At 42.8% G+C, this 22,851-nt stretch overlaps 1 protein-coding gene across 1 annotated transcript in view; it reads right to left on the reverse strand.

Moving 5' to 3' along the window:
• The window catches only part of adamts6 (ADAM metallopeptidase with thrombospondin type 1 motif, 6), a 337,746-nt gene that overhangs the window by 55,217 nt on the left and 259,678 nt on the right, over window positions 1-22,851 (reverse strand). Inside the window, exon 16 of the mRNA XM_037692553.1 lies at window positions 21,064-21,227. Within this exon, the coding sequence (XP_037548481.1) occupies window positions 21,064-21,227 (164 nt within the window). The remainder of the gene's footprint in view (window positions 1-21,063; window positions 21,228-22,851) is intronic.

Below are 22,851 nucleotides of genomic sequence, written 5' to 3' on the forward strand. Positions count from 1 at the left end.
TTATTATATCATTATATATATTTAAATATATATAATGATATAATAAGATATTAAAACAACAGAATTTAAAAAATAATAGAGAATAGAAAAATAACAGAGGATTTAAAAATACCAACAATTAAGGTCTAAAACAGGTCAAGTTCAGACAGAAGCATTTAAGTGTTTATTGTAATGCAGGATTAAATGTTATTGTCTTACATGTAGCATATAGTGCCGCACACTAATGCATGAATAGGTTATGATCTGTGGTAGTGGAGTGATATGTTTTGTGATGAAGCCGGGAGCGGTGCGGTTGTTAATGCTAATGTGTTCTGATGACGATAGTTAATACTGTTCATGAAGAATCCGTCAAGCATCCGTCTTCATAATTACAGTTATTCAACATATACTACATGGTGTCAGAAGTCTGTCCAGTTTGTAATTTTGCCCGTTTTTAGACACCAATCCTTTGGCTAACAGATAGCATATATGCGAGCAAGCAGGCTGTTGCGCTCCGACAAGAGAGATGGATTAATTTAGACTATCATTCCAGCTGGTGCTAATGGGCAATATTAGTGAAAACTGGAGATGATGGGAACAACACTTTCAGACCTATATGATAGTGAGTGGTGCTGACTTAGGTCGTTTTCACACCTGATAGTCCGGTAGACTCGGTTCGGTTCGGGACCAATATTTATGACCTTTTGTTTACATTTTAGCTGGTGCGTTTTGTATTCACACTGCACTGTGCAGTCGAGCCAACCTGTTGAACCAACCTATTCCCCCGCTCGCCTGTGGGGGCGCTGCACCAAGAACTACTGAAAGAAACGACACAAAAACCTCTGAAGACACGTCTTTTTCTTTTTCTGTAAATAAAAATAAAAACTAAGTGGCATCAAGTTTTAGCAGTTTTAGGAGTTATATTTTGTCATTTTTCAAAAATGGACTTAGCATGAGCAGAAGATGAGACAGAAGACCACGGAGAATATTGTTTTTCCACACAAGGCAGCTGACGGCTCAATATGAGGTAAGAGAAATGCGTGTTTGTTTACCCTGCGGAGTGGGGTCTGGTCTGTTTGCATTCACACTGTGCTCGAACCGCGCTGGAGTTTGCTTCTACCGGACCGAGACCTAGGTTTTAGCCCGGGCCAGAGTTCGCCTTTTTGTTCCGTGACAGAGTTCGATGGTGCGTTCACACCTCCCCAAACAAACCAGACTTTCTAGGAAAACGAGCTAGAGTTCGATTAAAGCGGACTAAACAGGGCTGGTGTGAATGCACCCTAAAAGGAAGGTACAGTGCAAGTAGCCATTTTACTGCATGCATTAGGAGAAGATGCACTTGAAGTGTACAGTACACTTGAAATAGAAGATGTTGATAGTGAAAGGACTGTTGTAAACATTTTAAAGGCCTTTAAAGCTTACTGTCAGTCAAAGAAAAACACTGTGTTTGAAAGACATCAGTTTTGGGCAGATCCAATGACAGAATCAATCACAATAGGAAAATATGTAATTGTGCTGAGACAGAGAAGTAAAGACTGAGTTTAGAGCAACAAAAAAACGACATGATCGGTGATAAGATTGTATTCAGCATGAATGATCAACGTCTTAAAGAACGACTTTTAAGAGTACCAAACCTCACACTGGTGACTGACACCTGCAAAACAGCAGAGACAGCCAAAGCCCAAATACAAGCAATGAGTGCAGCTACACAGGAAAGAGCCATACACACGATGCATCAGACAAAACACAAAGACCAACCATGGCACAAGGGACGAAAACAGCAGCTCCAGGACACAAATGGGAAACCAAAAGAATGCACATGCAAGAAATGTGGAAAATCTCAACAACCAAAGCAGTGCCCTGCATATGGAGTTTCATGTCGCAGATGTGGAATGATGAACCATTATGCAAAGATGTATGAGTCAAGTATGCCACACAAGGAAACAGTGCATGAACTGAACCCAGAAATGAACTCCATTTTCAGTACAACTGTGAACATTCAGTGTCTAAACACTAAAACAGACAATGCCTGGTACGCAAACATACATGCAGGATACATGTCTGTAGAGTTCAAGCTAGACACAGGGGCAGAAGCTAATGTCCTGCCAAAGTCAGTGTTCAAAGCTCTACAAAGAAAAGTCAGACACGAAAAGAGAGAAACTGCGACTACAACCAACATACATGTTAGTTGCCTATAGAGTCAGGCTGAAGCAGGAGGGGACTATTTCACTTAACTGTTCCACAGCCAGCTCTTGGGCAAATCTGCAGTTTTATGTCTCAAACCACTCACCCACTGCAATATTAAGCAGAGAAGCATGTGAGGCGCTGGATATTATTAAAAGTATGGATGTTGATGCACTGGCCATTCAGACTCCATACCCAACCACAAAAGAGGAGCTACTATCACAGCATGCAAGTGTCTTTGAAGGACTAGGCGAGTTCTCAGGTGAACATCACATTCACATTGACCATAGAGTCACTCCTGTCATACACGGTTGCAGAAAAATACCGTTGGTAGTTATGGATAGACTTAAAGAGACACTAGAATATTTGCTTGAAACAAATATGATTAAACAAGTTACAGAACCAACTACATGGGTGAATAGCTTAGTAGTTGCAGAGAAGAAAACCAAAAACAAACTAAGGGTTTGTTTAGACCCCACTGAGCTGAACAAAGCCATTCAAAGACAACACTTCTCCATTCCAACAGCAGATGAAATGTTATAATAATAATAATAATAATGCATTTTATTTGTCAGCGCCTTTCAAAACACCCAAGGACACTTCACAGCATTAAAAACACAGTATTAAACAATTTAAAATAACTATTAAAAACACTAAACCAAAAAGAAAATAACATTTAAAAATAACAGTTAAAGTGAAAAGGCTAGCTTGAACAGATGAGTTTTGATTTGAAGGTCAGAAGGCAGTCAATGTTATGGATGTCTGGGGATGGATGTCTAGCTGCAGATCAAAATAAAGTGAAAAACAGGAACATAGCACAGTTAGCACTGATGCTAATTAGCTGTCCTATTACATTCAGGGGCAATGGTATCAGCCTTTTTTGTTTGTTCAAAATATGCTCAAAACCAATGGGATGAGTAACTTAAAATATGCTTAAAGTTAGAAAACACTCACTCATCCATCCTTGATTCCAGCCCAGGTTTAGCTTCTCCCGACATTGCTTCGGTGTTTGCTGGTAGCAGTGAGAAGCCATCAACTCTGATACCTCTTTAAACACTTTTTCATTGCAAGTCGTGCCATCTAACTCGCTCTGGATTTTGTCGTCGGCCACCAAGCACAAAAACACCTGCACTTCAGCATTAGACCAAAGTGTTGTCAATATTGTTTTTAAAATCTGCAAAATGGGTCCAGTCACTCTTCCGACTTCGAGTTATTGCAAATAGCAAATTGGGTTGTTGTGAAATTTTCTCAAACAATCAGTGACACCACCCCCTGACCAATCAGTGACCAACAGTGTTCTGATGTCACATTTTCAGGCCAGCACGGTACACTTGGAACCACAGCAAAGTTTGTTCAGAAAAAGGGGCTGGTTCCACGAATCATTGCTAGTGAAAAACCTTGGAACCGTGCAGAGCCAAGTCAAACCGTGCCGTAGAGGTGTTAGTGGAAAAGAGGCATTAGAGCATGACTATGCCCCGTCCATATATGGCTCGACTGCAGCATCAAACCACAGCCAACAATCCACACCTTCACAACTTACTGCAAAACGAGCCAACGCAACGGCAGAATTAGCAGCAAAAGAGGCTGAATATGAGATTGTACTAGAGGAATAATGACAAAGAAAGAAAGACTCTTGAGGAGGAGCACAAGAAAAAAATGGCAGCTCAAAATTCAGAGTTGGAATGCTTGAGAGCACAGAAGGATGTGAAAGCAGCTCGAGCCAAGCTTGAAGTATATGACTGAGAGACGGATTGTTGGATTGTATACCTGAATTATTGAGCATGGACTTTGTTGTTTTCAACCAGTTTGACAAGACTGTCAACAAGAAAGAGGGCCGGCAATGGAGGAGGGGGTGTACCAAAGAAACCATCTTATCACAAACAGAACTGGTTTGTTCCACTTTGGAGTAAGCTGTTGGGGGAAGAATCAGTTTTGTTGTGTGTTTCCTTGACTGATGAAGCCTTCCGGACCGAAGGCGAAATGTTTCAGCACAAAAAAAGAAACTGTCCAGATGACCTGACTGAAAAATGTTGGATTGTATACCTGGTTTATTGAGCATGGACTTTGTTATATGACTGAGAGTTATCGCAGGTGGGTGAAATGTAGTCAATAAAAAATGAACAAGTGAGCCCAAATCTCACACCCAAACAGCCCACATTAGCAACATCCTTTATTCAAGTGCAGACAGTGCCCCCTAGTAGTGTTGCTCAGCTAGCACAGGCAATTCAAGACAGCATAAAAATGAACAAACTTTCTATGCCAGAACCAGCAGTGTTTAGTGGGAATCTCATAAACTTCGTTGAATGGAAATCTACATTTATATCACTGATTAAACAAAAGTGCATCTCAGCAGCCAATAAACTGTATTATTTAAAAAAATATGTAACTAGGCCAGCTCGCAAATGCCTTGAAGAGACTTTCTTTAGAAATGATGAAGAGGCATACAAAGATGCTTGGAACAAACTAAACCAAAGGTATGATTAGCTATTCTTGATACAGAGATCATTTAGAGAGAGGCTAGCAAATTGGCCAAAGGTGCAGTCTAGAGATGCTGGTAGATTAAGGGCCTTTGCAGATTTCATAAATGCATGTATGCTCACAATGCCTCATGTAAAGGGATTGCAAATATCGTACTCAACGACTGTGAAGAAAATCAAAAACTGCTACATAAACTACCGGACTGAATAAAGACAAGATAGAACAGACAGGTGACATAAACTTTAATGGAGGGTGGTGTTTCCAAGTTTCTGTGATTTTGCCTCCTTCCTCTCATCACCTGCAATCCAGTCACCTCCATTCATGCACTTTGTCACCCTGAAACAAAAAGTGCCAAAGGGCACAGTAAGAAAGCTAAAGGGAATAAGACAAGTGTATTTAACATAAACGCAACAGTACAAAGTGACAAACGGACAATAACTAAATCACCTAACAGTTCTCCATGTAGGTTGTGCTTGTACACACATCAGCTTCACAAGTGCCCAGACGTCTTAAAGATGTCTCTACAAAATAGAAAGAAATACTGTATGTAAAAGACAATAAACTTTGTTAGAGCTGTCTAAAACAAGGGCACAGTGCTAAGAACTGCAAACACTGCCTCACTTGCGAAACTTGCACAAAAAGACGCCCTATCTGCCTTCATGATGAAAATTACAGTAATGGTCTGCAAAGACAGGCACATGTGAGTACAGATAAAGCAAATCAAGGTAACTCACCTGAAAAAGCAACAGCTATGTCACTTAATGTTAACAGACCTCAACAGTCAGTACCTCTTTGATAGTTCCTTTGTGGCTGTCAACTATAACTAATCCACTCAAGGAAAAACTGATCTATGCATTATTAGACAGTCAGAGCAATGCTGTCTTCATAGATCAGGATGTAACACATGAGCTGCAGGCAGATGTTTGCCCAGTAAAATTGAAATAGACTATTATGATGGGTAAATATGCAGTTGTGAGCAGTGGAAGGGTGTCTGATGTCCTAGTGAGAAGTTACAACTCAGCCGCAGTCATAAAGCTCCCCACTACACACTCAAAGGATTGCATACCTGCTAACAGAGAACACATACCTACATACAGTATGAAACAGCCAAACATTGGGGTCATTTGCTACCTATTGTAGATGAGGTCCTTAGACTCATCAGTTGTAAAGTAAGTCTTCTTATAGGTTATACTTGTCCTAGAGCTCTCACACCTAAACAAGTAGTCTTTGGCAAAGATAATGAGCCCTACGTTATTCACAAGAATTTAGGATGGAGCATAGTTGGCAACTCAGCACCTTGCAATGAAACATATATGGTCAACAGTTTCTGTCATTGAGTCACAGTTAAAGAAATCCCTCTTTCTACTCCAGCAGACACAATACGTGGTTTGGAAAGAGATTTCAAAGAAACTGATAGAAATGAAAATGAAAAGACTGTGTCATAGGAGGATTTACGGTAATATTCCTCCAAAACCTTGACTGAGGCATAACACAAATGGAAAAGGAGATACAGCTCTCAACAAAATAAACTATTGAAATCCCAGTAGGAGACCCAGAGGTAAGAAAAGTGCAGACACTAAGTACACAAGCTGCTAAACATGCAAGCCTTTGTGACCACCTCACAAAGTTCTCATCCTAGTCCCGTGCAGTTAGCACAGTAGCACGTCTCAGACAATACCTGCTCAAAGACAAATCAAACACACTCACCACTGTGACTGAAAGACAAAATGCAGAAACTGTGATAATCAAATATTTATAAAGACAAGTATATTGTTGGTGAAGATTCTGTCATCCAGAACATGGTAAATTCAAAAAAGTTCAAGACAAAAACCACTGGACTTTATTTGTAACAGAAGACGTAATTGTAACAGAAGACATTTCGCTTCTCATCAGAGGAGCTTTCTCAATTCAAAGAACAGGGAATGTGGAGTTCACGTTATAAAGCTGAGGTAAGGTACATACTGTACATGCATACATATGCAGACTGACCTATCACACCTCACAGTTGGGGTTCATTAAGGTCTTTGGTAGTCTGATTCAAATATGGGCCACTCTAGTGGTATACTGAAGTCAGTATAAATGTTTGGTTCGTGCTGTGAGTACTCAAAATCAGCTGATTTACGAGCTAAACCTTAAGGTGGAGGCAATTTATGAGAATCACAGGCCACCTGCGGCTTCCGGGACTCGTCAGCATGGTGGGAGCAAACTTGAGGGAGGCTCATAACATGGATCAGTGGAATGATACCCATAATCAGGCCATTTTGGAACCAGAATGTCCAGAAGGACTCAAAGCTGAACAACAACAAAAAAATCTGCCTGAAGAAAATCAACAATCAAGCTTATCTGAATCTGACTCCCCATTGGCCTCGGAGATGGGCCGACTATCAAATTTTTCCTGGGTCATGGGTAACCAGGAATAAAAGCTTCATCTAACACCCCCCCCCCCCCCCCCCATGAGAGAACTTCCTGTGCAAGCTTATCAAAACTGCTGGCTGAAACAACATCATCAGAGCTGTGGCTGATCTGAAAAACGCTCATGGACAAAACGGGCTGGCCGTCTTGTGGGGATCAAAGCCTGGCGGGCTGCTGCTGCGGATTCCTCTTCAACCGAGGACCACATCTTAAATCACCTGTCGTGGCGCTGCGCCGATCCACCTGAGTCCTTCCCACTGCAAACTGGTACAGATACCAACTAATTTTTTGAGCTTCGAACTGCTGTGTTTTGAGGTGGGCCGTTCAAATCCTGTTTTTTCTGCTGTGTTATAAAGGCCACCCAAATATAATAAGAACTTCATGGCTGAACTCTCTGACTTTTTAACTTGGATTCTGCTCAGATATGATTGGGTTTGATTCTGGGAGATTTTAATATACATGTCTGTTGCCCTGAAAAGCTGCTGACTCAGGACTTTCTAGATCTGATCCAGTCTCTGAATTTTGTACAAAATGTTGCAGGACCAACTCACCAGCATGGCCACACACTGGATTTAGGGGCTGTTTACACAGCGCGTATATTGAATGCATCCGCAACTTTCTCTCTGTGGTTCTGCTGATCATTTACACAACACCAGTGGCCCCCCCTCTTTGGATCCGGAGGTTTCTGAACCCACCTTCCAGAGTGGAGGTTTTTCGCTGACCCCCCGCTGATAATGTAAACATCTCTGCTGAGGCTTTGGGTTAAACCACATGCGCACAAGCACGCGCGGACAGACGCTATATTTCCATCAACATGGCGGCGGATACACTGCTTTCAGAACCTCGACTGATGGAATATATTTTAATCTCGTAGTTAATCTACGTCAGATTCTAGGTGCTGTGACCGACATCTGTGTTGGAAGAGACACAGTCTGATCCAGTTCTAATGTCGCTGTTTATAGAACGTGGCACGCGCAAACGTCGCGCTGCACTATAACATCTAAATGTGCTAAATAATAACAGTTTAATAATAATAAACAGTATTTATGTTAGTGTGCGAGATATAATGAAGCTCTGAGCTAAATGAGGCTATCTGGACATTATGTAATTCAAATTTAAAATGATATTAAACATATAGTGTGAACACTAAAGTTGAAAATGAAGACATCAGGTTTAATTTTTATTTATTTATTCAACACCACAAACTGTATGTCACACAAACACTGATAATTAAACTGAACACACTAATAAAACACGTTAACTGAACTTGAATGAATTGAATAAAAGAACTGAGGGGAATTTTAAACAAATTCATCAACATCTCTCTCTCTTCGACCTCCTCCTGCAGTTCATCTGGGCCGAGCCTTGTTCAGAACCGGTCCGCCTGGTGGAAGGACAGCTTCTTCTTCTTTCAGGAAAAAATAAAAACTCAGTTGGTTGTTTTGTAACCGAAGTAAACACAAACTAACATTATTAAGAATGTTGATTTATCTGCTGTATAACAGCTACTGATTAGCACAGAGTAAAGTCCGACATCGGCGACTCGGTTCTGGTCCACTCAGCGACTGGTGTGGAGCTGTTAGACGAAGCGGTCCCGCATGGTGTCAAATCTGTCAACTCTTATCCAAAATCCAGCCAGAATCCAGCTTTAATTTGTTACGTTGTTGTTAGCTGAGCTTTTTAGCTCACAGGAAAAGAGCGTGCCGAGGCAGCACGCATGCGCATTAGGTGAAGGTACAAAATTCACAGCGCCATCTAATGACCCGGCATAGTAACTACAGCGGATTCGGGAGGGTGGGGGGTGGAATCCTTTGGATGCATGTAAACCCAAAATCCGACCATGTCAACGCAAATCTTTTCCTCTAATTAACATACAAAAAAAACTATGTTTCCCCCCATCGTGTCCGTGTAAATAGGGCCTTAGTGTTAACCTATGGTTTATCTGTTTCTGAGTTAGAAATTGGGGATGCGGTTTTCTCCGACCACAAACCCATTTCTTTCAACACTTCTTTTGTCAACGAGTCCAAACCCCCTCCCCCTCCAGCCAGGCTTTGTTGAATATTTAACCCATCCACTGCTGCGCTCTTTTCCTCTGCTTTTACTAAAAACTCTCTCTCAGTCTCTGAATTCTCTTCCATCAACACCCATGAGCTAGTACATCAAGAGACCTGTGCTAAGGTTCTTGACCTAGTTGCACCATTAAAAATTAGGCATCCAAAGTGCACTCTGCACCCTTGGATGAATGAGATCACTCGCGCAGTCAAACATCAGTGCAGGAAAACCGAACGTAAATGGAAGAAGGACAAACTTCACGTTTCTTTTATCATGCTAAAAACATGTTACAAAGAGTACCAGGCCACTGTTAAATCAGAAAAAAAAAAAAAAATTCTCACAAATCATCGTCTCAAACAGCCACAATCCCCACATTCTTTTGAACACCATTAATTCCATTTTAACCTTGCCTTAGTCTGCAACTGGGAGGCCTCTGCAGTTACATGTGACGACTTTGCCAGTTTCTTTGTTAAAAAGGTCGAGTCGATCAGGTCGCTGATTCCTCACACAACAGCTGACACCTCTGTCTATGTCCCCTCCACATCAGTCTTTAACCAGTTTGAACCCATTTCTCTCTCATTTCTAAATGACATCATTGGTCATATGCTCCCCTTCCCCTGCTGACCCCATCCCTGCACCGTTTTTTAAATGTCCTACCCTCCATTGGACCCTCTGTTCTTGTCATTATAAACAGCAGTATGGCTACAGGTGTAGTACCTGATGCTTTTAAATATGCAGTGGTAACTCCTTGAATAAAAAAAATGGGACTTGACCCTTCAACCTGCTCAAACTTCAGACCCATCTCCAAACTTCCCTTTCTTTCTAAGATCCTGGAAAAAATAGTTTTCACTCAATTAAACAAGTTCTTGAGTGGAAATTCTATTCTTGAGATCTTTCAGTCTGGCTTTAAGAAACTACACAGCACCGAAACAGCCTTAGTTAGGGTCTGCAAAGACATTCTTCTGGCAAATGACTCTGGTCAGTCTGTAGTCCTGGTACTACTTGACCTTACCGCTGCATTTGATACTGTGGACCACAGTATCCTTTTATCCCAGCTAGAACACTGTGTTGGGATTACTGGTGCAGCGTTACAATGGTCCCATTCATACCTGAACGACAGAGTGTTAGCAAAATTAACACAGAAACTCCTATCTACTTCAGTGCCTCTTTCCTGCGGGGTCCCGCAAGGCTCCATTCTTGGACCCCTTCTGTTGTCATTGTGGTTGTTTTCACACCTGATGGTCCGATAGACTTGGTTCGATTGGGGACCAATATTCATAACATTTTGTTTACATTTGAGCTGGTGCATTTGCATTCCCACTGCACTGTGCAGTCGAGCCAACCTGTTGAACCAACATGTTCCCCCACTCGCCTGTGATGGCGCTACACCAAGAACTACTGAAAGAAACAACACAAAAACCTCTGAAGACACTTATTCTTCTGGAAATAAAAACAAAAATGGAGTGGCATCAAGTTTCAGCAGTTTTAGGAGTTATATTTTGTCATTTTTCAAAAATGGACTCCTCAGCATGAGCAGAAGATGAGGCAGAAGACCATGGAGAATATTGTTTTTCACACAAGGCAGCTGACGGCTCCATATAAGGTAAGAGAAATGCGTATTTGTTTGCCCTGCGCTGTACTCCACTTCTTTCTTGTGGAGCGGGGCCTGGTCTGATTGCATTCACACTGTACTTGAACCGCGCTGGAGTTCTCTTCTACCGGACCGAGACCTAGGTTTTAGCCCGGGCCAGAGTTCGCCTTTTTGTTCCGTGACAGAGTTCGATGAAGCGTTCGCACATCCCCAAACGAACCAGACTTTCTAGGAAAAAGAGCTAGAGTTCGATTAAAACAGACTAAACAGGGCTGGTGTGAATGCACCCTGTATCTCCTCCCCTTAGGGTCTATTCTGAGGAAACATGGTCTTTTTATGTCTGTGATAAGCGCTTTATAAATAATAATAAAAAAAACTTTACTTTCCTTTCATTGCTATGCTGATGACTCTCAAATTTATCTGCTGTTAACACCTAACCGTTCCTCCTCCATTCGCCCTTTGTTAAAATGTCTTGATGACATAAAGACTTGGATGGCTGCAAACTTTTTGAGTTTTAGGTTGTTGTCACAACTGATGGTCCAGTAAACTCGGTTTGGTTGGGGACCAATATTCATAACATTTTGTTTACATTTGAGCTGCTGCGTTTGCATTCACACTGCACTGTGCAGTCGGACCAACCTGTTGAACCAACCTATTCCCCCGCTCGCCTGTGGGGGTGCTGCACTGTCACGGCAACCTGGCGCCGCCCACACCGTGCACGCTGCACATACTGTGCACGCGCTCTTCACATGCTCTACACGGCAGCACAACTGTGAGCACTGGGCAGGTGCGCTTAATCAAATCAGCTGACGGCTCGCACTGGCACTAAAAAACAACAGCAAACCAGCCGCTTGGTTGAGAGAAAAAAAAAAGTACAGCGAGCAGGGCGTGCGGCAGCAGAGACAGAGACTTGAAACCTGTGAGGAAAGGGAACTTTGAACTTAAAGGACTATCGGTAAGCTCATTAATTGGAGTTTTAGAGGTGCTCTTTGGATCTGTTTGCTTTGAGTAGAGGAAGACAAAATTTATTTGAGTAATCACTGAATGTGGAAATGTTTGTTCTATATAAATTGTTCTACATAAAATATAAGTCTATTCAAGTAATTATTAAATATTTATATCAGTGTTTGTTATAAAAAAATTGTAGCAATGTATTTAGAATAATTTATTTGTTTTTTGTTGAAGGTTTTTCACCTGATAAACTGACCACCTGATTAGTTGTAACCACCGTTTACCAAATCAACTGTATTATCTGTGCAACTGGTGAAATTAAAAAAGGAATGCTGAGTGAAAAAGGAAGTCTGGTCCCAGTCTGTCAAGTGGACACCTCACAGTAACTGCAGAGAAACTTGACAGTGAAAAACCGCCTTAACAGTGAAAAATCACTTTACCAGTGAAACTGTTTGACCAGTGAAGACTCCACTACAGCCCACCACAAAGATTGAGAAGACTCAACCAGGGGCCTGGAGGAAAAGTTCTGCTGTCTGTCTGTCCAACAGCCAAGAGAGAGCAACATGGCCGAGACCAAGGCACTCGAAGACCTGAAAGTGGAGCGAACCACAGCAAAAAGACTTTTCTCAAGACTCACCAACCATATTATGAGGACCCATATGGACATGTCTGTGGAGGAGCTAGAAGAAAACTTCAAAAGACTCACAACAGAGGGCTCCAAAGTGATGGAGGCAAATGAGGAGCTCGAGGCTGCGTACATCACGCAGTGCAAAGCAGAAGATGCAGAGGGCGAACCTGAGTTAAGTGAGCAACAGAAAACTGACATTGAAAAGACAGAAAAAGAATGTCAGCAGAAGTTAAAAGAAGTAAAGCACCTCATCCAAGACACATTATGGACTTCATATGGTGAGAAAGAACTGAGTCTTGCTTTAAAAGTCGCAGAGGCAGAGTGTGAGGACATTGCTGCCACTCTACCTGACACATCCCTGGAGGCCTATGACTTTATGCTCACCCATCTAGAGAAGCTGGTGCACAAAGCCAAAGGAGCGCATCAGACCTAGAACCGCTGGGCACCTGCTGAGAAGCAAGACTTCAATCGTCGCCTGATGGAGCTTGAGGTCTACCTTCCCAAGCTGGTGTCGGGGAAGGCCGCCCTAATAAAAGCAGCAAGTATCAGAAAAGACACTGGAAGAGAATCTGTCACAGCCCACAGCTCAGCCCCTGTTGCAGCCATAAAGCTTAAAGCTACAGCCCTACCAAAGTTCACAGGGGGCCAACGTGACTTCCACAGATGGAAGAAAGAATGGGAGGCTCTGCAGAAACAAGGCGAACCAACAGGGTCCAGAGAGGTAAAGAAATTTCAGCTGCTTGATAGCCTCGACGAAAGACTGGGCAAAGATCTACGCCTATCAGCTTACACCACAGCAGACGAGATCTTCAGAGTCTTGGAGAACTGCTATGGGAACCAAGCTGCCATCACCATAGAGATCGTTGAAGATCTACAGGCTATCCCACCTGTCCGTGGTAACCACCTAAAAAGAATCATAGAGCCCATCCAAGCAGTTGAAAAGGCCCTCTATGATTTAAATGAATTGAACAATGCAGATGCCATAAAGAACCCATTAGTAACAAAATCCATTGAAGGAAAGCTCCCAGAGATCCTAAAGAAAGACTGGCTTACCAATGCTGCTAACAAGAAAAATGCTGTGAACACTCAGAACCGCTTCGACAAGCTCCTTGAATACCTACAATCTCAAGAATCTATCTACGAGCAGTTGGAGCAGCTGAGAGACATTGATTCTGTAAAAGAGAGGACAAAGTTTCAAACAAAGTACGCTAGAACAAAGACCTCCAAATCCTGCGGTGAATCAGCAGGCGGCATCATCTGTGGAGACTCAAAACACAAGATAAAACTCTACCTTTGCAGAAGGTTCAGAACAACCACAAAGTTACCAGAGAAGAGGGATGCAGTGCAACGAATTGGTGCTTGCAAAAAATGCCTTGAAATCCACGACGATGAACCCTGCAGAAAAACCACTTTCCTGTGTGGGAATCCAGAATGCAGAGACCAACACCATTACCTTCTCTGTCCCTTACCCAAGCTCCAGTCCCAAAGACAAAGACCTAAGTTTGGTCCAGTGAGAGCTGAGGGAAGAAGGTGGACTGAGGCCCAAGATAAATTTCTTTCCAAACTTTCACCTGAATTAGCGCAGCAGTGTCAGGATGCCTTCTGTAATGCAACTTCCAAAACATGCAACTCCACTGCAGCTGAAGGCAGCCTTGTGGAGGAGACTGGTCTGCGCGAGTATCCTGTGATCCTGATGCTCCTGAATGTCGCAGCTAATGATGGTCAAAGAATTGGAACCCTCATTGACCTGGCTTCTGATACAAACTACATAACTCATAAAGCCGCAAGCAAGTTGAACCTTCGCAGTGAAGACGTCACACTCGTCGTCCATGGCGTCGGCGGTATGAAGGTAACCGTTGCAACCAAACGGTACTTCATCAAGATTCGTGTCAACACTTCAAGAGGGACCCTGAAGGCTCATCAACTAATCTGCTATGGACTCGACAACATTGCAGAAGTTCATAAACATGTTCCAGCTTATAAGTTACAGAAGATCTTTCCTGATGTTCCCCTCCAAGAACTCATCAGACCCAGAGAGATCCAGCTTCTAATCAGTCACAAAGAAGGCCAGCTGGTGCCCCAGAAAGTCCGCTCCATTGGGGATCTGGTGCTCTGGGACGGTCCACTTGGCAAGATCGTCGGGGGAACGCACCCAGATCTCTTCGAAGAAGCCACACTAGTAGCTCACACATCTAAGACTCATTTTGCCCGATCCATGAGAGCTGCGGCAGTTGAGTACCTGGACTGACCATCTCGAGACCCAGTCCAATACAACCACCAGTAGCAAAGACTTCCTCAAGTGGTGGAAATGGGAAAGTATTGGAGCTGCATGTGAGCCAAGATGTGGTGGATGTCGTTGTGGAAACTGCCGGCCAGGGGGGAAAGAAATGACTCTTGTAGAAGAAAAAGAGATGGAGATCATAAGAAATGGACTGACGTATGTGACTGGAGATAAACATGGTGCCGAACCACACTGGCATACTAAGTATCCATGGGTTGTAGATCCTGCAACCTTACCAAACAATAGAAAAGCAGTTGAAGCAACATTCCTCAGAACAGAGAAACAACTGTCAAAAGAACCTTAGTGGAAGAAGACCTACACTTCGCAAGTCCACGAGATGATGCATCGCAGAGCAGCTATGAAGTTGTCCAAAGACATCCTGCTGAGCTGGACTGGACCAGTGTGGTACATCAGCCACCTCATTGCACCAAATCCACACTCTGTCTCTACTCCAGTGAGATTGGTGTGGAATAGTAGCCAAAAGTACAAAGGTCTCAGTTTGAATGACATCCTCATCAAAGGTCCTGACGTCCTGAACCCAGTTAGAGCTGTCCTGCTGAGGTTCCGAATTGGTGTCTACGCTGCGCTTGGTGATATCCGTAAGATGTACAATTCTGTCTGGTTGGAAGATCAAGAGGTCCACCTGCACAGATTTTTGTGGCGTGACACTGAAGATGCAGAAATAGAAGATTATGCTATAACCAGAGTCAACATTGGAGATAAACCTGCTGGTTGCATAGCCCAAGTCGCCATGCGAGAGACTGCAAATTTGCCTTCAATCAGGCACTTTAAAGAAGAAAGGCGTGTGCTGGAGGAAGATACTTACGTCGATGACATCCTGACTTCACACAATGACCTTGAGCATCTGAAACGTCTCACAGCCAATATCGAGTACATCCTAAAAGCTGGACAATTCTACATGAAACCTTGGGTCTATGCCAGTCAAACTGGGAGGAAAGGTTCCAAAAGTGAGGCAACCAAAATAATCAAAACGGAGCCCATCACCATGATCCTTCCTAACCAGCTGACAGAAGATGACAACAAAGCTCTCGGCCTTGGTTACACCATCGACAACAACAAACTCAATGTCATGGTTGCAGTGAACTTCTCAAAGAAAAAGAAGAAAATGCGTATTGGTCAAAACCTGCTCAGAGAAGAAGTCAGAAACCAAACCCCTGATCCACTCACCAGAAGAGAACTGCTGAGCCGTCTCCAGCCTATATGACCCACTAGGCCTCGTGACTCCTGCCAAGCAAAAAGGTGCCATCCTGGTAAGGAGAGCTTTTCAAGAAGCTAAAATAAAGTACTGCTTAGAAGACACTTGGGACACCGCCTTGTCTGAAGGACTTCGAAAAGACTCCATAAACCTTCTAGAAGAGTATGCTAACCTGAGCCAAATCCAGTTTACCAGATCCCTAACTCCACCAGATCCCTGCACAGAGCCCATTGCCATTACATTTTCTGATGGAAGTGAGAATGCATATGGCGCAGTGATGTATCTTCGTTGGAACTGTACAAGTGGCATCGTGGTAAGACTGGTCGAGGCTAAAGCAAAGCTGACCCCCCTCGATCAAAAAGGTGATCCTGTGAAAGCAGAATTATGTGGAGCTGTTTTTGCTGCCCGCCTTAAAAACTACTTTCAGAGACACTGTCACATGAAAATCAAGAAGTGGTACCATTTTGTTGACAGTCAAACTGTACTGGGTGCAATCCAGCGAGAAAGCTATGGCTACCAAACATTCTTCGCAAATCGTGTTGGTGAAATCCAGGGCAGTACTGATGTCAACGACTGGTGGTGGATTCCTGGGCAGGTGAACATTGCAGACATCATTACTAGAGGGGCCAGTCCTGAAGCCCTGACTGAGGACTCTGAATGGCAGTTAGGTCCAAAGTTTCTCCAACTTCCTGATGATAAGTGGCCAAAAATATCTGCCAAAGATGTTGCTGCACAAGCTCGAGATAAAGTTGAAAAAATTCAGAAAAAGACATTTGCAGCCATCCTGACCAGAAGTCACTTGAAGGCAGCTCAAGATACGGCCCATAAAGTGCCCAGAAGACCACCTGCTGAAGAGGTAATTTTAAGCCTAGTTGATGAAAAACGCTTCAGCAACCTGAGAAGACTGATTGGGACCGTGGCGTGGATCTGGAGAGCAGCCAAAAAGTTCCTGAGAGTCAAGGTCGCAGATCAAGAAAAGTGGGAGGCAGTACCATCATCGGGGATCCTTTCAATCAATGAAATACGAGATGTGTTCCGAGATCTCTGTCTAGCAGCACAAAAGGGTGTGAGCTTCCCTAACACCACAACAGACAGATTAGTCGTCCACAGAGACCAGATAAGTGGACTTCTAGTTTGTGGTGGTCGAATCTAGAACTTCAACGAAGACTGCAAAGCTGTTCCTCTTTTACCATTCCAAACCTGGATTTCCACCCTCCTAGCCAGAGAAGCACACAGCGAGGGACATTATGGAGTGGCAGGAACCCTTCTGCGGATGAGGAAGAAGGCGTGGGTCATCAGGGGAAGAGTTATTGCCCGAAAGGTTGTGGACAAGTGTATCACCTGCAAGAAAGCAAAAGCAAGAACCTGCAAGCAAATAATGGGAAACTTGCCTGAAGAGAGGTCAACTCCTGCTGCACCGTTTGAATTTACATCTGTCGACTTGTTTGGACCTTACCATGTGAAGGATGATGTCAGAAAGAGGGTGACAATGAAAGTCTGGGGTGTTGTGTTTTGTTGCATGTCCAGTCGAGCCATTCATGTCGAGCTGGCAAACACATTATCTACAGAAAGCTTCCTGCTTGCTTACCAGAGGTTCACCGTAGTCCGAGGCCATCCCCAAAAAATCTGGTCTGATCCTGGTACCAACTTCGTTGGAGCAAAACCTGTATTAAAAGAGATGTACATTTACTTGAAAGAACAAAATCAAGAGTCAATTGGAGAATATGCTGCCAAACATGAAACTAACTGGACATGGAAAATCCTGCCAGCTGACTCGCCTCACCGGAATGGAGCTGCCGAAGCTGCTGTCAGAATCACCAAAAAAGCACTCCAAAGTCTTGGTAATGTAGGGGGCCTTACCTTTAGTGAATTTCTCACAGTACTCCATCTAGCTGCCAATCTTGTTAATGAAAGACCCATCGATGCCAGAATTCAGAGTGCAGAAGACAGGATCCAGTACATCACACCAAACACTCTGTTACTTGGTCGAGCCACACAAAATGGTGACTTCAAAAGTATTGACTACACCACTTACCCCTTCAAACGACTCCAACAAGTGCAAAACATGGTCAACAACTTCTGGAAGTCCTGGAGCCAACTCGCTGGTCCAAACCTGTTTATTCGCAGTAAGTGGCACACTGCTGAAAGAAATGTTGCCGTTGGAGACATAGTTTGGCTCTGTGACCAAAATGCACTAAGAGGGCAGTTCAAGCTTGCAAAAGTTATCCGTGTGAATCCAGATCCTGGAAATGTCGTCTGAGATGTTCATGTAAAAGTTTCTCCAAGTTCCAGTTTTTTGATGAAGACCCCAAAACCTGTCGCCAGAGATCCCAAGTCAATTTGCCAAGATGCCATACTGCATCGGGATGTCCGGCGCCTTGTTGTCCTTGTACCAGTCGAAGATCAAGTCAAGAGTGCCTAGCTCGCCTGAGAAGGTACGACCATTCTGTGTATCACCACATAAAGATCGAGTGGGAGGTGTCACGGCAACCTGGCGCCGCCCACACCGTGCACGCTGCACATACTGTGCACGCGCTCTTCACATGCTCTACACGGCAGCGCGACTGTGAGCGCTGAGCAGGTGCGCTTAATCAAATCAGCTGACGGCTCGCACTGGCACTAAAAAACAACAGCAAACCAGCCACTCGGTTGAGAGAAAAAAAAAGCACAGCGAGCAGGGCGACTGTGCAACTGGCGAAATTAAAAAAGGAATGCTGAGTGAAAAAGGAAGTCTGGTCCCAGTCTGTCAAGTGGACACCTCACAGTAACTGCAGAGAAACTTGACATGCACCAAGAACTACTGAAAGAAACGACACAAAAACCTCTGAAGACACTTCTTCTTCTTCTGGAAATAAAAACAAAAATGGAGTGGCATCAAGTTTCAGCAGTTTTAGGAGTTATATTTTGTCATTTTTCAAAAATGGACTCAGCATGAGCAGAAGATGAGGCAGAAGACCATGGAGAATATTGTTTTTCACACAAGGCAGCTGACGGCTCCATATAAGGTAAGAGAAATGTGGGTTTGTTTGCCCTGCTCTGTACTCAATTTCTTGCTTGTGGAGCGGGGCCCGGTCTGTTTACATTCACACTGTACTCGAACTGCGCTTGAGTTCTCTTCTACCGGACCGAGACCTAGGTTTTAGCCCGGGCCAGAGTTCGCCTTTTTGTTCCGTGACAGAGTTCGATGGCGCGTTCACACCTCCCCAAGCAAACCGGACTTTCTAGGAAAACGAGCTAGAGTTCGATTAAAGCGGACTAAACAGGGCTGGTGTGAATGCACCCAATGATCAGAAGACTGAGGTCATTGTGTTAACCCTAGCTTTGCCAGTGTCACTGATCCTGCAAACCTGGACTCCCTTCAGCCATATCTAAAACAATCTGTTACCAATCTTGCGATAGTTTTAGACTCGGACTTTAAGTGTAATAAGCAGATAAACTCTGTTATTCTAAAAAGCTTCTTTCAGCTATGGCAGATCCGACCTGGAAAAATTAGTCCATGCATTTATTACAACCCAGCTCGACTACTGTAACTCGCTTTATGCTGGGGTCAGTCAGGTCTCTCTCTCACGTCTCCAGCTTGTCCAAAATGCTGCAGCTCGGCTACTAACAGGAACTCGCAGGTTTAAGCACATTACTCCAGTTCTGTCCTCCCTTCACTGGCTTCCTGTGCGTGTCAGAGTTGATTTTAAGATTCTTCTGCTGACATTTAAGTGTGCTAATGGCCTTGCACCCTCATACCTCTCTGACCTCCTTCATCCTTATACTCCTTCTCGGGCCTTGAGATCATCAGACCAGCTGCTTTTGGCCGTACCAAAAACCAGGCTGAAGCTCAGAGGAGATCAGGCGTTTTCAGTCATAGGCCCTAAACTATGTAACAATCTGCCCATCAACATTCGACAGGCCACCTCAGTCTCTACTTTTAAATCTCTCATCAAAATACATCTGTACTCATTGGCATTTAACACAGTGTGATCTAATTTGGTATTTCATTGTTGATGATTGTGTTCATCCATTTTGCTTTTACTCCCTGACATTTAACGCAGGGTGATTTGATTTAGTATTTCATTGTTTCTCATTATATTTCATGTTTTTATGCTTTTATCCATGTTGCTGTAATATCTTGTTATTAATATTTGATGCTGTGATCTTTTTGGTAAGCACTTTGATAACAGTTACTGTTTTAAATGTGCTATATAAATAAATGTGACTTGACTTGACTACTTGGACAGTTCTGGAGCAAATGGAAACAGGAGTATCTTCAGAACATTATGGTCAGACAAAGATGGAACACACCCAAAAGGAACATGCAAATAGGAGACATAGTAATGGGCAAAGATGAAATGCAACCACAATCCCAGTGGAAGCTTGGACGAATATTGGACATTGTAAGAAATGCAGATGGACATGTCAGAAAGGTCAAAATTGCCTTTGCTGATCGAAATCTTACCAAAAGAGTGTGAATAAAATGCCTGTAGTAGAATGCCTCATTCATAAATTAATTCTGCTGCTAGAAGATTGTGAAAAGTAAATTCACCATGTTTAAATGTATTGGTATATTGTAAGTTACAATTACACTATGTTTGTTAGGTTATTATTGTTGTGGTTAACTATCTTGAAGAAATAATTTGTTTCATTTGTTCAACTGAAAATAATTTAATGGGAGTGTAAAGCCAGCAGAGTAAAGTTACTTATGTTTATATTAAATATGGCTTAAAGTTACATGCTTTTATTTTGGTAACTTCCATGTGAGAAGAAGTATGCCAATGGCAATTAGCTCGGCAAGAAAAGAAAAACAACACGTGAAACGGAATAAAGCTAATGGCAGCGCGGAAAAAATATCACGGAAAATTTTAAAAAGCAACTCCAGTCTAGCTTAAGTCAATAGGGGATCAAGGTTTGTAACTTTGTTTAAATTGAGTAATTTGAAATGATGTGTTAATGGAAAGAAATGTACTAATGTAATGAGCTATGCAGAACAATAGATGATAAAATAACTGGATGCTACAAATATATATATATATATATATATATATATATATATATATATATATATACATATAAATTGAACAACAACTGATAAAGTCCCAGCTTTTTGTCCTTTTCCATGTAGAAAATGTCACCCGTCCTCCCTTGTGAAGGTTAATTAGGGCCCAGGAGATGTTAGATGTAAGTATAATTCTAGGAAATGGAATTCAGTCCTTTTTGGAGCATTGTGAATGATAATAATAATAAATAAAAAAAGGTATGTCTATCTATAGTTTAAGACTTACACACACAAACAAATGAGTTACCATGACAACCAGGTTTTCAGTGGTAGGTCCCAGAGCCTCTAATGACTCTGGTTCATCAGAAGGTCTCTTGTAGTGGAAAGACGTCCCCGCGATGTCAAACTTCCGGGGCCAGTCAATGGTCCAAGCTCCATTGATGTAATATTCATCCTCTTTAGATTTTAATGCTAAATGATCACAAAAACAGGAAGACAAATTAGGAGACTGAAATGAGCATTCTTAATTACAGCCAGAATAACAGCAAATAAAATATTAGACAAAAAAAATTAACTCTGTAAAGGAGTCCAATGGTTAGATATTCATTGTAATAATTATTAGAGCAGACAAATCAAAGAACGGGCATTATGTTTCATCAGTGAGGATTATGCCATATTGAAAGCATTATCTTTTTTTTTGGCTACTGTTGTCAAAAATGCTTCACAAATCAAAACATATCTGTGCAATAATAAAAAAAATTACCCAGCATTATAATACTTAGGTAATTGTATACTTTCCAGTAAGAAAGAGTAACTACTTAGACTTACAAATGTACTATGTTTCAGCACTCTGAGTCCAGAATCAGCTCTGACTGACTACAAAGACAACTTTATTCAAACTTTATTCAGTTTAATTCTTTGTTGAAATGTTTTGTCTTTTATCCAGAAGACGAAAGTTTTCAACAAAGAAAAATCCATCCAGAGGACCGGACTCAACCTCGACCTACCAATTGAGTACAGTATTTTGAAATGACCTAAAAATTTTCAGTCAGGTCATATGGACAGTTTCTTTTTTTTTTTGGTGCTGAAATGTTTCACCTTCCATCCAGAATGCTTCATCAGTCAAGGAAACACAAAACCGATTCTTCCCCCAACAGCTTAATCCAAAGTGGAACAAACCAGTTATGTTGGTGCTAAGATGGTCTCTTTGGCACGCCCCCTCCTCCGGTGCCAGCCCACTTCCTTGTTGACAGTCATGGCAAACTGGTTCAAAAGCAAAAAAGTCTGATGATGAGGAGGAAGTCCAGTATCCAGCCGCAGATGGACTTCTCCAGGCCCAATGTGGTGAGCTTGGAGACCAGTTTGGAGAGGATTATGGTGTTAAATGCGAAGAGCAATCTCACATAGGTGTCTTCCTTCTCCAGATGGTGGAGGGAGGTGTGAACTGCTAAAGCAATGGCATCATCTGTAGACCTGTTTGCTCTGTATGCAAACTGTAGGGGGTCCAGTGTGTCAGGGAGGGAGGCACAGATTTGAGTTTTGATAATTTGCTCAAAGCACTTCCTAATGACAGATGTGAGTGCTATGGGCTGGAAGTCATTAAGGTAGGATGCTGCAGAGGTCTTTGGGATGGGGACAACAGTCGAGGTCTTGAAGATTGTGGGCACAATACACTGGCTCAGAGACAGGTTAAAGATGCTGGTAAACACCTTGGTGAGTTGGTCAGCGCATACTATCAGCACCCGTCCTGGGATGCCATCAGGCCTTGGTGCCTTGTGAGAGTTTACCTTCTTGAACGCCTGTCTCACTGTAGCAGTGTCTATACAGAGTGTGACATCCTCACTGTCTACATGCGGTCTGGTGGCATGTGTGGCGTTGTTTGCATCACATCGGACGTAGAAGGTGTTGAGCTCATCCAGAAATGATGCACTTGTCAGCTCCAGAGACGTGCTTTCTCTTGTAGTCTGTGATGCAGATGCCACACGCGCCTCGAGTCATTGCTCTGTTGGGCAAATTCCCTGTATTTCCTCTGAGACGTCTTCACAGTCTTTCTGCGGTCAGATTTTGCTGCTTTGTAGACCTCAAGATTCACAGA

This window comes from Nematolebias whitei, chromosome 18, assembly GCF_014905685.2.
Source record: "Nematolebias whitei isolate Nwh7 chromosome 18, NemWhi1, whole genome shotgun sequence".
Classification (NCBI taxonomy): Eukaryota; Metazoa; Chordata; class Actinopteri; order Cyprinodontiformes; family Rivulidae; genus Nematolebias; species Nematolebias whitei.